The following is a 12982-nucleotide window of genomic DNA, read 5'->3' on the forward strand; positions in this document are numbered from 1 at the left end:
GTGCAGTGCAGCTAGTGTGGGTGCAGTGGACCAAGCATGCACGCGCAACAGAAAGGCAACGCACGAACATGCCTACCTGCTAGGGGTGGACAGAAAACTTATGGCTTATTAGCTCGCTCGACTTGTGACAAACTCGGCTCGGCTCGGCTCGTTTCATTTTTCTAACGAGCCGAGCTAGCATTTTAGCTCGTTAGAGATAACGAGCCAGCTCGAGTTGGCTCGTGAGCTGCTCGTGAGCCTAACGAGCTAGACCAAAGATACACGATTTGCCGGCATTCATTGATTCCACCCCAAAAAGCATATGTTCAATACTTTATAGGTTCGTCATGTGATTTGTTGGCTCAAACTTTAATATTTAGATACAATTTCATATGATTTGCATGTTTGAACTGAAAATTTGCTTGTATAATCTATTGAAAAATTATTTAAGTTAACTTTTCATGCACGGCTCGCGAGCCTAACGAGCCAGCTTGAGCTTTGTAACGAGCCAAGTCGAGCTGGGTTTTTAGCTCGTTACGATAACGAGCCGAGCCGAACTCGTTATCTTAATGAGTCAGATCGAGCCGAGCCGAGTTGGCTAGTTATCCACCCCTACTGCCTGCCGATCGATCGATCGATCAGCCATGCAATCAGTGGTTGCGTTGCATGCATGCATGGCCAGTGGTACCATTGATGGTTGCTTCAGAGCAACTCAAGCTGCAAAACGGCCGGTGATCATCATTTCATTCCATTCATGCTGAGAAACTTCAGCAGCAAAACACGTACCGGACGGACGCTGTCATATATAGCTGCGATTAGTTGTAGCGAAGACAGGGGAAAGAAGCGATATTAATCCTGAAACTGACAGCGGATGCGATTAACACGATCAGTTGTCGTCGTGAGCACCGTCGTGCAGGTCGTTTTCGTTTGTCCCGTCACCGCGTCGTCCTGATCAATTTGATCGGTTCCACGCCCACAGATTGTGGTTAAGTGGAAGCCGAATCGTCGACGATGCATGCATGGAGGTGCAAAGTAACGGAACTGATACCAAATGCTATATATGAATTTTCATTATTGCGTCTAGCTATATATGCACAATAGATAAAGGATAAAGATCTGATCTTTACTTTAGAGGAAACTAGAGATTGCCTCACATAGTTTTATGCGCATAATTCACGTAGAGTTAGATTTAATATACAATTCCAGAATTATATTTCTATAAACACAATTTTGTATAAGTATATATTTGGATTTCATATACAATTTTTAGCTTCTATTTCTATCATATTTAGATTTTATATATAACTCTTAACTTATATTTCTATAAGATTCAGATTTCATATACAACTTTATTTATATAGGTTTTGATTATATATATATAATAACTCTTAGCTTCTACTTCAATAAGGTTTAAATTTCACATATTTGGATTTTTGTAAACTATATTTACACGGGGACTCTTTTATATTATTTTTCTTTATTTAAATTCTGAAATTATATTTCTAATTGGATTCTAGATGTTTCTAAATTGTATTTATTGATGGACTCTTCCCTCAATATAAATTATATTAAATGTTTTAATCGGAAATTATATTTTTGTAAACTATATTTACACGTGGACTCTTTTATATTATTTTAATTTTTTATTCTGAAATTGTATTTTTAATTGGTCTGTATATTCATATGAAATCTATGATATATATCTATATGTATATATATATATTATTTTTAATTCCAAATTTTATTTCTAATTTTTTTTGTTTTTGATTAATGTGGGATTTTCTAGGCCGTGAGAGTTAATGTTGTGACTTTTTCCTATTAATTTATATGTATATATATATAATAGATTGAAATTTGTATATGACTATATCAATTAATCTATACCATTACAATCAAGACCCGCCATGGTTTAGCGGTTATAATTTTTTTCTTAGATCAATTTGGTAATTTTTAACCTCTAGAAGAAACATGATTTCTTATTTTTGAGCTGTCTATTTAGATAAATAGATAGATTACAACCACTTATTACAAAACTATACGTACATGTTAGCTTTCTTTGATCAATACTAGGATTGTAAACAGGTTGGATATTATCAAAAATGATTAGGCAAGTTATTCGGTGGAAACGGATATAGAATCTTATAATAGTTGCTGGATACAGACATAAATTCAACATTTTGGCTAACCTATCCGAGATTTTGAGTCGACAGAGAAGAATCTATTCGGATATTCTAAAGCATGAAGCATCAAAGCCCATCTGGGCTGCTGGGTTGCGCTCTTAGCTGCTGCCCTAGTTGCCCTGTAGATAAAAGTCCACTTAAGATCCTTCAAATTGGCCGAATTTAATTTGCACCCCTGAACATACAGCCGTATGGTGCATCCCCTAAATATACCAGGGCAAATCAAGTATTTTCAGTTTGGTATTGAGAGCGGTTTTAAAAAAAATCAAGTACTTTCAGTTTGGTATTGAGAGCCGTATTTGACGTAAGCCCCGTTCGGTAGCTGTTGTTAACCGGCGTAAAAAAAATATTAATATATTAGTATATGATTAATTAATTATTAATTACAAAAATAGAAAATAAGTTAATTTGAATTTTTAAATCAACTTCAATATATAACTTTTAAAAAAAATAACAGTTTAAAATATGTACGTACGGAAAGGAGAAAATATGAGTTAGCAATATCTGTTGCCGAACGCGGCGGCCCTTTTATCCTTGTGGTGTTGATTTGATGTTTGCTAGGCCCTAGATAAAATTTTAAAATAAAATGGCTAAATCAATTACGTTGGCCGCATGTGTTAAGATAAACAAAAATATAAAACTATAGTGGCCCCACAACCACCTTAACCCCTTGTGTACTGGTCCTCTCCGTCTCCGACGTCTCATGCGCCGTCGTTCCTGCCAGCCCGGGCGGGCCCGACTCGGAACCTCAACCTCCACCGCCTGGATACCGGCGAGGCCCTACGGGATGGCACCGGAGTTGGCGTTGGAGGCTAGCTGCAGAGAAGATGGTCACTAGGCGAGCTCGATCAAGCCATGGTTGGCTGGCACAACGATAGTGCTAGCTAGTCGTCGGACTTGTTGGCCAGCCATGCCTGGCGCCGGAGAACAAGATGGTGCACGCGAGAGCCGGCTGAGCGTGGCCGGCGGCCGGGGCGGGGTGGAAGAATCGACATCAGCAGAAAACAAAAGGGCATAATAACATTTCATGATCATTAACCAAACACTATTGTGCTACCATCGAAGCAACTTTCTTGTATGAATAATAAGTGTAGCCCCACGTTCTCGAGAGATCACCGATCGATTGATCTGCTTTACACGAAAACCCGACGGAGAAATGGAGGTTCTCACACATATATAAAAGACCTACGCATACTGTCTGCATGGGCTCCCAGTTTTATACATGGCACGGCCCATGGTTCATCTCACCCCTAAGAGTGCCAATGGATTTGGATCCACTCCAATCCATCTCTTTACTGCCCAGTCTACCAAACCAACCCACCTCAGTTATTTTTCATTAGAATCCAATTCAAACCAATCCAACTTTAATTTTAGTCCAATCTGCACTAAACCATTTAGTTAAAATGGATCCAACCCACTTTAGTAGAATATATGTATCCATTTAGTACGTATAAACTCGGACCTAAAATTTTAAAACTCGCGTTCACACTATAAAAATTTATCAAATTTGATCGAAATTTGGTGGGATAATTTATTATGTGTAAGAGCAACTTTGTGCAAATTTTGATCAATTTCTACATGTGGGTCCCACGTATGTCTATTCTCTTATCCATTAGCTACCCAATTAAAGGATTCATTTGTCCTCCACGGGTTAAATCCATTTAAAACCTAAAATCACCTAACCAAACCTAGCCCATACGAATCCATCTCTCTCTGTAACCCAACCCAATCCGATCCATTTAAAATAACAATCCATTTACACCCAACCAAAAACAATCCAAATTAAAATCCAACCCATTTAATCCATTTTCATCCAACCCATTAGTAGGCCTACTCACCCCAGCCTACTGGACCTTTTTGCATGGGCCGGAGGCCTAATATTATATGGGCCTCATGAGCAGCTGGGAGGGCTCAAAGGATTGGAAAAGGTCCACCATAGGTCCCTTAATTATAGACTTTTAATCGAAATACCAGAAATGTGTACCCCTAAACTCGTATAGTCCATTCAAATAAGGTTACTGGGCAGTTTTGACTTATTTTTTCACTGGTTTTACTGATATAGCGTTCGGAGGGTCCCACATATTATTTTTTTAGTTTTTTCCTATCCTCTCTCTCTTCTTCATCTCTTCTCTATGCTTCTCCAGAGCGCGGCCGGTGGGGGACCGGGGCTGTGTCGGCCAGGCTGGCGGCGACTGTCGTACAACTCGTTCGGCACGCCGTTTGGCGTCGGTCTCGTGGATGATGATGGCGTCGCACAACGGCATGAAGGCGGCGGCGGCGCGTGCCAGCAGCGCGCGCAGCAGGTTGTGCGCCTCCAGCGGAGGAATTCACGCACCGCCGTGCACACCAGCACAGCAGTGGCGAAGAGCGAGCCCCACGTCAACTTCAGATATGGCGAGCGCAGGGTTGATGTCGGAGTTGGAGAAGTTGAGGGCTTGAGGCGGTCAGAGAAGAAGAAGTAGGGGGGGCCTGTCTACAGTGTGCGCGCCGGAGAGCACGATGAGGTCGCCGACGACGAGCCCTTTGGCGACGAAGCTGGAGGTGAGGTCAGAGAGGTTGGAGGTCGGCGGCGAAGGAAGTCGAGCGCCTCGGTGGCGAGCGACACGCGGCCGTTGAGCCACCCCACCGTCATGGCGAACTCAGTCCGCCGCCCGTCCGACCGCCACAGCCCTCGCCCCCACCGGCCGCGATCTGAAGAAGCAGGGAGAAGAGACGAAGAAGAGAGAAGGAGAGGAAAAAAAATAAAAAAAATAATATGTGGGACCCACCGAACGCTATATCAGCAAAACCAATGAAGAATGAGTCAAAACTGGCCAGGGGCCATTTTTGAACGGATTATTCGAGTTTAGGGGTACACATTGATGTTATTTCGGTTAAGCGATGAAAAACAAACTCGCCTATAATTGAAGGGACCTATGATGGACTTTTTCTCAAAGGATTTAAAGAGCTTCCGCTTAAGAAATCCGTAACCACTTTTACTAATCCACAATGACGATTGTCTTATTACAAGTGGGCCTCCACTAAATTCTTTTGCTAATCGTGTCGGCCCAACCCAACAAAAAATAAAGCCCATTAAACACGTAACAGTAGCTTTTTTTTTCACAGTTCACGTTCCATGCATGACAAGCACAATTACACAAAGCAGATGAATCGATGGATGGATGGATTAGAACTTGTCGAACGCCTTGATCTCGTCCATGAAGGCCGGCAGGTGGTCGTCCTCGACGCACTGCGTCATGATCCTGGCGCCGGACTTGGGCGCCGGCGGCGCGCCGATGATGGCGACGGCCATGAACGGGTGGTAGGCGAACGGCACGACGTGCGACGGCGCCCCCCACCCGTAGTCCGCCTCCAGGAACCCCAGCCGCGTCCAGTCCGACACGAACAGGGAGTCGTACGTGAAGCTCAGCTCGTAGGGGTCGTCGCGGAAGTCGCCCACCGCCCACCGCGCGAACTCCGCCGGCAGCCTCGCCTTCGCCTCCCGGATCATCCCCACCACCCCCGCCACGTCCGCCGCCTCCACCGCCCCGCTCTCCGCCACCACCGACACCGGGTAGAAGCAGTTGCCGTAGAACCCGGCTCCGCCGCCATTGCCATTGCCGGCGGCGGCGTCCTTGGGCCAGGCGGCGGCGTGCATGAGGTGGCGGGTGTTGGCGAAGAAGCAGAGGTTGACGCGGGAGGAAGGGTCGGGGAGGCGGAGCGACCGGGTGCGGGCCTGCCACGTCCTGGCGATGGCGACGTCGAAGGTGGAGCAGCGCTGGCCGGTGGAGGCGAAGTAGGAGGACTTGGCCTTGTTGATGGTGTCGAGGCTCAGGTCGACGGTGACGTGCCGGAGCTGGAACATCGTCAGATCCGGCGGCGGGCCGGGGGGCAGCTTGGGCGGGCTCGGGATGGCCTCGCGGGCCCAGATCGGGCTCACCCTGGGCCTGTCCAGCCCGCGGGCGTAGTCGCCCACGGCGTTGATGAACTGCCCGGCGCCCAGCCCGTCCGCCAGCGTGTGCACCGAGATCAGCCCCACCACGAACCCACCGCACGTGAACTCCGTCACCTGTTCATTAACATCACAATCACTAAATTAAAGGGGGCATATTTATAAATAAAAAATAATTTATTAATAAAAATTTTATACATATCTCTAAGCCAACGCTAAAAAATAAACTCGATGAAAAACCCTAAAATTAACTCTAAATTTAAAATTTAATATTCAAATTTTAAGTTATAATTATAAACGAAAACGAAAAGATTTGAGCGAAAATGATTAGAGCAATTTTACCATGTTGAAAAGGTATCAAGAAGTTTTCTATGTAAAATTTAGTACTTCTTACCTTAAATACTAGAAGGTATAAATTTTACGTATAGAATAGTGATACCTATTAAAGGATGTGTTAAAGGATGGTAATAAATTTTCCCAAATGATTAACTTTAAGCTTTTGTACGTGGAGACATATATTATATTATTATTATTATTTAAGCGAATATATTTTAGTTAGATTCTAAGCTGGTGTGAGTAGCTAGCAAGTCGTGGTAATTAAGGTTACTTGCGCTGTTGACCAGGGGAAATGGTCACTTGCACCATAAGCGCAATGATTAGCTATGTCTGTGAGGGGATTGCATCCATGATCGACCTGATGCTGATGCAGATATTTGGTCCCTTATTTAATTAAACCCTATGTACTGGGTTTGGTCAAGTGACTCAAGTCAATCATATCCAATGGGCAAAATGGAGCAGGGTCGACGTCAACTGCCATCTCAGAGCTAACAACTATCGATGATGTACGTGTCAAACATTAGTGTGAGATTAGGCAAGATCAGACTCGGAAAGCATGATGTGCTCGACAGAAATTAGTGACCTCCTAGCCCTATTATATGCCTAATCGCCTAAAATGACGTGCGCATCCCGTCGTGCTGTCGTCCATGCATCATGAACTCGAGTATATATGTATATGGACATGGCTAAAAAAATGCACATACATGGAAAACTCCAATATAGTTCTGGAACAGTATAATGAAATTTCTTAGAAACTGGATAATACGGTTGGAATATATATCTACGGTGGTTTCATTTTTTTAAAAAAAGGAACAAAAGAAAACAAAAAACCCAAGTGAGCCTGCACTGCACTACCCACTGATGTATTGTGTTCAGATTTACAAAATTTTAACGGTTTCATGGATGTATATATATACACCAATACATATAAGTCCATATCATCAAATTTTTATTTTTTTTATCATCACTACATTGAATTATTTGAGGGGAATATGGAAATTAAGACTATATGCCCTTAAAATGATCAAAATCCAGTGTATATATAATCTACAATTCAGAGTGTCATGCTGTAGAGTGATATGAGTTCTCTGCTTAATGTGTGGTCCTACGTCAACGCAACTGATCTCACATCCCCTGACAACTTCGACTCATAATCTCACCAATTTTGAGAGTGGTTCGGCTTACCTACCTGATAGCCTCAACTTCACCTAGCTAATTAGTGCAATTAACTTTTAGTTTTCAGGTGCACGCTTCAACTAGTTTATATTGATCAGCACTAGCTTGCTAGCTCATCATTCTGTCTAGCTCAGTCTTATCTTGAATCTTACTTATATACTACTACTAATTAGTAAAATAAACAGTGCGATTGTGTTAATTGCATGCTAATTTATACACACCACTACATGAAAGTAACTAGAAAAATGCCCCATGTCAATGCAGGATTAATAGTGTACATGACGCATGCACGTTCCATCATGTATGTGTGTTTTGTTCATATATATTACTCTTAATTAGTTTTATAATTCCGTGAGCACTTTTGTAATTAATCCGTGAGCAAGAGTACCAGCGTATGGTTCGTCCATATATTCAAAAACTTCACGTTTGAATTGTTCGTACTCGAAAGCGTGTGCACATATTATGCACAAATGAAATCATCTGAGGACAGCATTCTCCGTCCGTACGTGAAGTTGGTACCTTGGATGTACCAACATCTTGATTTGCAATTTACTCGGAAAAATGTTAATTATAGTTACATATATAAATGAGTTGTAATCATCTATGGATTGCTCATACTTACTATTACTAGTACTAGTCCTTTAGTTGTTTTATTAGACTTTCCAAAGCGAACACTATATAATTTTGATTATCTAGGCAAGTTGAAAAAAAGTTTACACAAGTTATCAGGGTCATCCATGAAAAAAAAACAGATGACATATTTAAAAATAAAGATAATTTATAAATACAAATTTTATATATGTGTTTAAAACGATCTAACAACAATGACTAAAAATAAACCACGATAAAAAACCTTAAAATCATCTCGAACAATATCAAATACACATGTGTATTATAACCGATATATCATCAGGTCAATATTGTTCGAACATTATACCGTTCCGTAGTCTCTTTCAATTGTAAAATCTCATGTTATGTCATTTTCAAAAACCAAAATTTTTTTCTTAAATAGTTTTTATATTATGGTTAAAGTTAACTCAACGTTATTAATTCTTCAACCGAAGGGATTATTGTTATTACTGTATTTTGAATGCTCGCTTGTACTATATACTAGGCTATACCTGCATCATAAGGGGGAGGTCGAGCGGCTGCACGCCGGGGGCGGCGTCGGGGAGGAGGTCGTCCTCGGGGATCATGAGCGGGTGGTCGAGCCGGTTCACGTCGTCGAGGCTGCAGCCGGCGACGGCCTCCACGAACCACGCGCCCTCGCCGGTGCACTCCACGCGCGCGCTCCCGGGCCCGCCGGCGCCGTCCGCGAACCGCCCGGCGAACGGGTAGTAGTCCACCAGCGCCTTCCCCAGCGCCTCCTTAATCACGCGCGCCGGCGACGCCGACGTCGGAGCCGGCCTGCCGTCTCCGCCGGCGGCGCCGGTGAAGATGTGCAGCGAGCGCACCAGGTGGCGCAGCCCCACCACGCGGTCGATGATGGACAGCTCCAGCTCGCCTGACGGCGTCGCCGCGCTCGGCTGCACGTACTCCCGGCTCGTCCTCAGCACCGTGAACCCCATGCTACGTAGCTCGTCGTCGTCGCCCTCGCCGGAGAATATATCGGTGGCCGCGCCGGCTGGGTTGGCTAACGTGCAGGCTGCAGCTTAACACCTTTTGTGGTGGTGGTGGTGCGTGCAGGCGGCCGGGTTTATATAGCCTCGAGATGGAGCTAGCTGCTAATTACTATTATTAATCACCGGGTCGCGGTTAATTGTTTGGTGGCTAGCGACTCGATCAGTGACCCAATTATCAAGTTAATTTTTTTCGTCGGGAGAGTCTCTTTCGAGCTAGCTAGTAGTACATACTATATTTACTTACATAGTTGGGAGGGATTAGGTATATGGCCGTGTTACTTTTATTTTATATGCATATATACGAACAGTACATGCATTCATACACATAAATCGAAGTGTCAATGATTTTAATTCTAAAGAGACTATAACTTTGCCGGTTTACCGGGGATTGCAGTTGATTACGACAAAACGCCCACCTATACTTACGCAGTTGATGCAGAGAGCTCGGTAGATTAATGAGAGTGTTTGGGCGATCGATGCCAGGCCAGCTGCAGTGATCTCTGCAGGCCCAATGATCGAGCTGAGATGCCTTTATATTCTCCGGCATGACGCACGCACTGAAGAATAAGCATCTTGGACTAAGTACTTGTTTAACTACACATTCAGGAGCAAATTGATATGGAGTATATGGCTTTGCCTGATTGCATGCCTCGTTGGTGCCTAATTACCGCTGTGTCTCTGAATGAGACTCATCGACTCTTTAGCAGTCTAATTAATCTTCTGGTCTCAAACCAAATTCATATATCATTTTTTTACTTCTGTTTATAGTTATAAGTTAAAATTTAATTTTTTAACTTTAAGTTTAAAGTTGATTTTAGTATTTCTTTTCACCAAATCTTTCACATCGCTAAGAATGTATATATAAAATTTTTATTAATAAATTATATTTTTTTATGAAAAAAACCAAACAGTCACGTACCCGTGGTAGGTGATGCTTCCTGTACCAGTGGGATATGTATGATTTTCGCTTCTTCCATTTCTCTTTTGTTCAGCTTCGATCTGTTCACAGTCATCGTCGTCGTTTGGGTGCCCATGACCGTAACGTTTTTTTTTTTTTTGAGAAAAACGCATGACCGTAACGTTAAGTGGTCCTCTCTCCTCCGTGGCTTCCTTCCCTCAAGTGGATGTCAGCGTCCACTCATCCAATTAAGCAGCAACATGCTCCCTCCAGTTCAGTGACGACTTTTATATACGTTTAACTATTTATCTTATTTTAAAAATTTATATAATTTATATATTTTTTTATGATTTGGTTTTGAGTACCCATAAGAAAACTTTAAAAATAGTTTATAATTTTACATATTTTAAAAATAAAAAAGATAACATATAAAAACATTAATCTAAAAGTTAAACGTGTCACTGAAAAACAGAAAGAGTAATATAATAACAGTCTTGGACGATCGCAACTCCTTTTGATGGCTAGGAAAGCAAGCCGGCCGGCCGGCCGGCATGCTCATGACAGAAATGCCCTCCAGTAATATTCGATTTATCGTGTTTGAAGTCACTATTCGATTTCTCCAGTAATATTTGATTTCCTTTTGTACGACTCTATATGGTCTTTGGAATTTGGGAAGTTTGTGGTGTTTTTTTTTACTCTCTTTTCTGTATTCCTTATGAATCTTGTCTTATTGTCCTACAGGGCCGTTGCTTCTGCGAAAGTAAAAATTTCTGTCCTATGTAAGATCGTTTCAAGTATATATTTAGGTGAGTATGTAATTTGACCTCTCTTGGTTACCGGCTAAAAACTAATTGTAACCAGATCTAGCGTCAACAACGGTGGTCAAAATCTACGTAACCAAGTGGATCGGGATGTCCTTTTGGCACGAGGTAAACATAGGAGAGGTCTTAATTAATTTGTATGAGGTGTTAAGCAGTAGTGCGTGCAAACACACGACATGTGACTGTGTGAGCGCCGTTCGCGATCGAAGGTGAAAAAACGTGTCTTATAACCTAAAACATAGATAATAATAAACATGAAACACAACGGTTGTTTTCCCGCACTTAATGAGAGAGACTATGAAACGGTATCCTATTTTAAAATTATATAGGTATGACACCTAGGTGTTAGTGTTATTGGAATCATGTCCCCACTCTAGTAGCATACAGGGCATATGGACCGAGGCTCTGGCTCTTTTCGGAGGTCTTGGGCCACCTGACCAAATCCCTATTTCTAGGGAGCAGATGGGTATCCTCCTCCGGGGACATTGAGCCATAGTAGGGGAGGGTTGTCTTGGAGGGTCTTTTGCACCCTGATCTTATGCGAATGAGCAAACAATCTCTTGGATAAGTGTGCACCCCTTTGGGGCTCGAGCATCCCAACCCTCTAAAGGACAAGTCAGTGTCGAGCAGCCCGGCGCCTGATAGTGTGGTTGGGAGTTTGTTTTCCCTCGAAGGACTTAGGTGTGCTCGAACTCGACACCGCTTGCGCGAGGCAGTACCTAGATCCTAATAGATAGTGACATTTTGTTGGAACATATGGGACCCTTAATGTGCTACCTCTACGAAATTCTACGGAATTAGTACTGTACTTACCACATTTATAACACACGGGCAACATATCAAACACACTATCTAATACGCATTTTTTCCTATACCGTGTAAAACAACGGGTCAGTCCTGTGCAATCATGTCATGACTGAAACACTTTTTAATGTGTGGTAAAGACAATGGAACATCCATATCCAACCACATCAATCCCATTAAATATACTTTCTCGTCACATAATCATGACTATTATAGCTCTCCCTTTCTATACACTTAGTACCACCTGAGACTATAAATGTAGGGCCATATGTAGATGGGAGGGAGGACAGGCAGAGATACTCTCAAACGGGAAAAATGAGGAAAACTTCTCGAGAAGCACCCAAACCAAAAAGAGCCATGCTCGAGAGAAGGGGAGCTTAGGCTCGAGCTCCATTCCACCTGCATTTCACTCCCTCCGTTTCATATTTATAAGTTATTTGACTTTTTTCTAGTCAAACTTTGTTAAGTTTGAGCAAGTTCGTAGGAAAATTTAACAATATTTAAAATACTCAATTAGTTTTATTAAATATATTTTTATAATATGATTGTCTTGTGTTGAAAATACTAAACTTGGTCAAACCTAAAAGAAGTTTGACTAGGAAAAAGTGAAACGATTTATATTCATAAGATTTCTTTCACGCATCCTCCTTCTCTCCCATCTCTACGCAACGCTTCATTCATAGCCCATGGCTTCGCTCGCGCTCCCTTGGCCAAATATGAAAAAGGTGGTCCACAGACCTCTTGCTCAAGGAGATTTCTCTGACACTAGGTATCAGGTCTAATACACATGTGTATTAGATTTGATAGCTAGGTATACCGTTTTCTAACATTTCTATACTTAATTTGGGTAATATTAGCTTGAGGAATATTAGTAGGTGTGCACCAATGAATTGTTATGCTCGTGAGCTTGCCCTGTCACTGCATCTATAAGAGGTTAGATACTTAGGGGGGGTGATTGTTTGATTTTTTATATAAAAAGCCAAACGATATATTTGTAAATAAAAAATAATTTATGAATAAAAATTTTATATAATATTCTTAACGATGTAAAGTCAAGGTTGGAAAATAAACTTCAGTGAAAAAACCTCAAAATTAACTTTGAATTTAAGGTTAAAAATTCAAATTTTGGCTTATAAGAATAATCAAAGCGAAGTGATGTGTGTTACTTTGTAGGTAAAGAGGAAATAATAATAATATAATAATAAACAAATAATGTAATTAACATTTGCTACACA

General features: G+C 42.0%; 1 protein-coding gene across 1 annotated transcript; it reads right to left on the minus strand.

Annotated features, from left to right (window-relative positions):
* Nucleotides 1-5112: 5112 nt before the first annotated feature.
* Nucleotides 5113-9278, minus strand: LOC102713506 (acyl transferase 4). Its single transcript, XM_040520210.1, has 2 exons — nucleotides 8724-9278; nucleotides 5113-6207 (listed from the first exon to the last, which is right to left on the minus strand). Exons 1-2 carry the CDS (start codon nucleotides 9168-9170, stop codon nucleotides 5326-5328), a joined length of 1329 nt encoding a protein of 442 aa, XP_040376144.1. The 5' UTR covers nucleotides 9171-9278; the 3' UTR covers nucleotides 5113-5325.
* Between the last annotated feature and the right edge of the window lie 3704 nt (nucleotides 9279-12982).

The sequence above is a fragment of the Oryza brachyantha genome, chromosome 1, assembly GCF_000231095.2.
Source record: "Oryza brachyantha chromosome 1, ObraRS2, whole genome shotgun sequence".
NCBI classification, from domain to species: domain Eukaryota; kingdom Viridiplantae; phylum Streptophyta; class Magnoliopsida; order Poales; family Poaceae; genus Oryza; species Oryza brachyantha.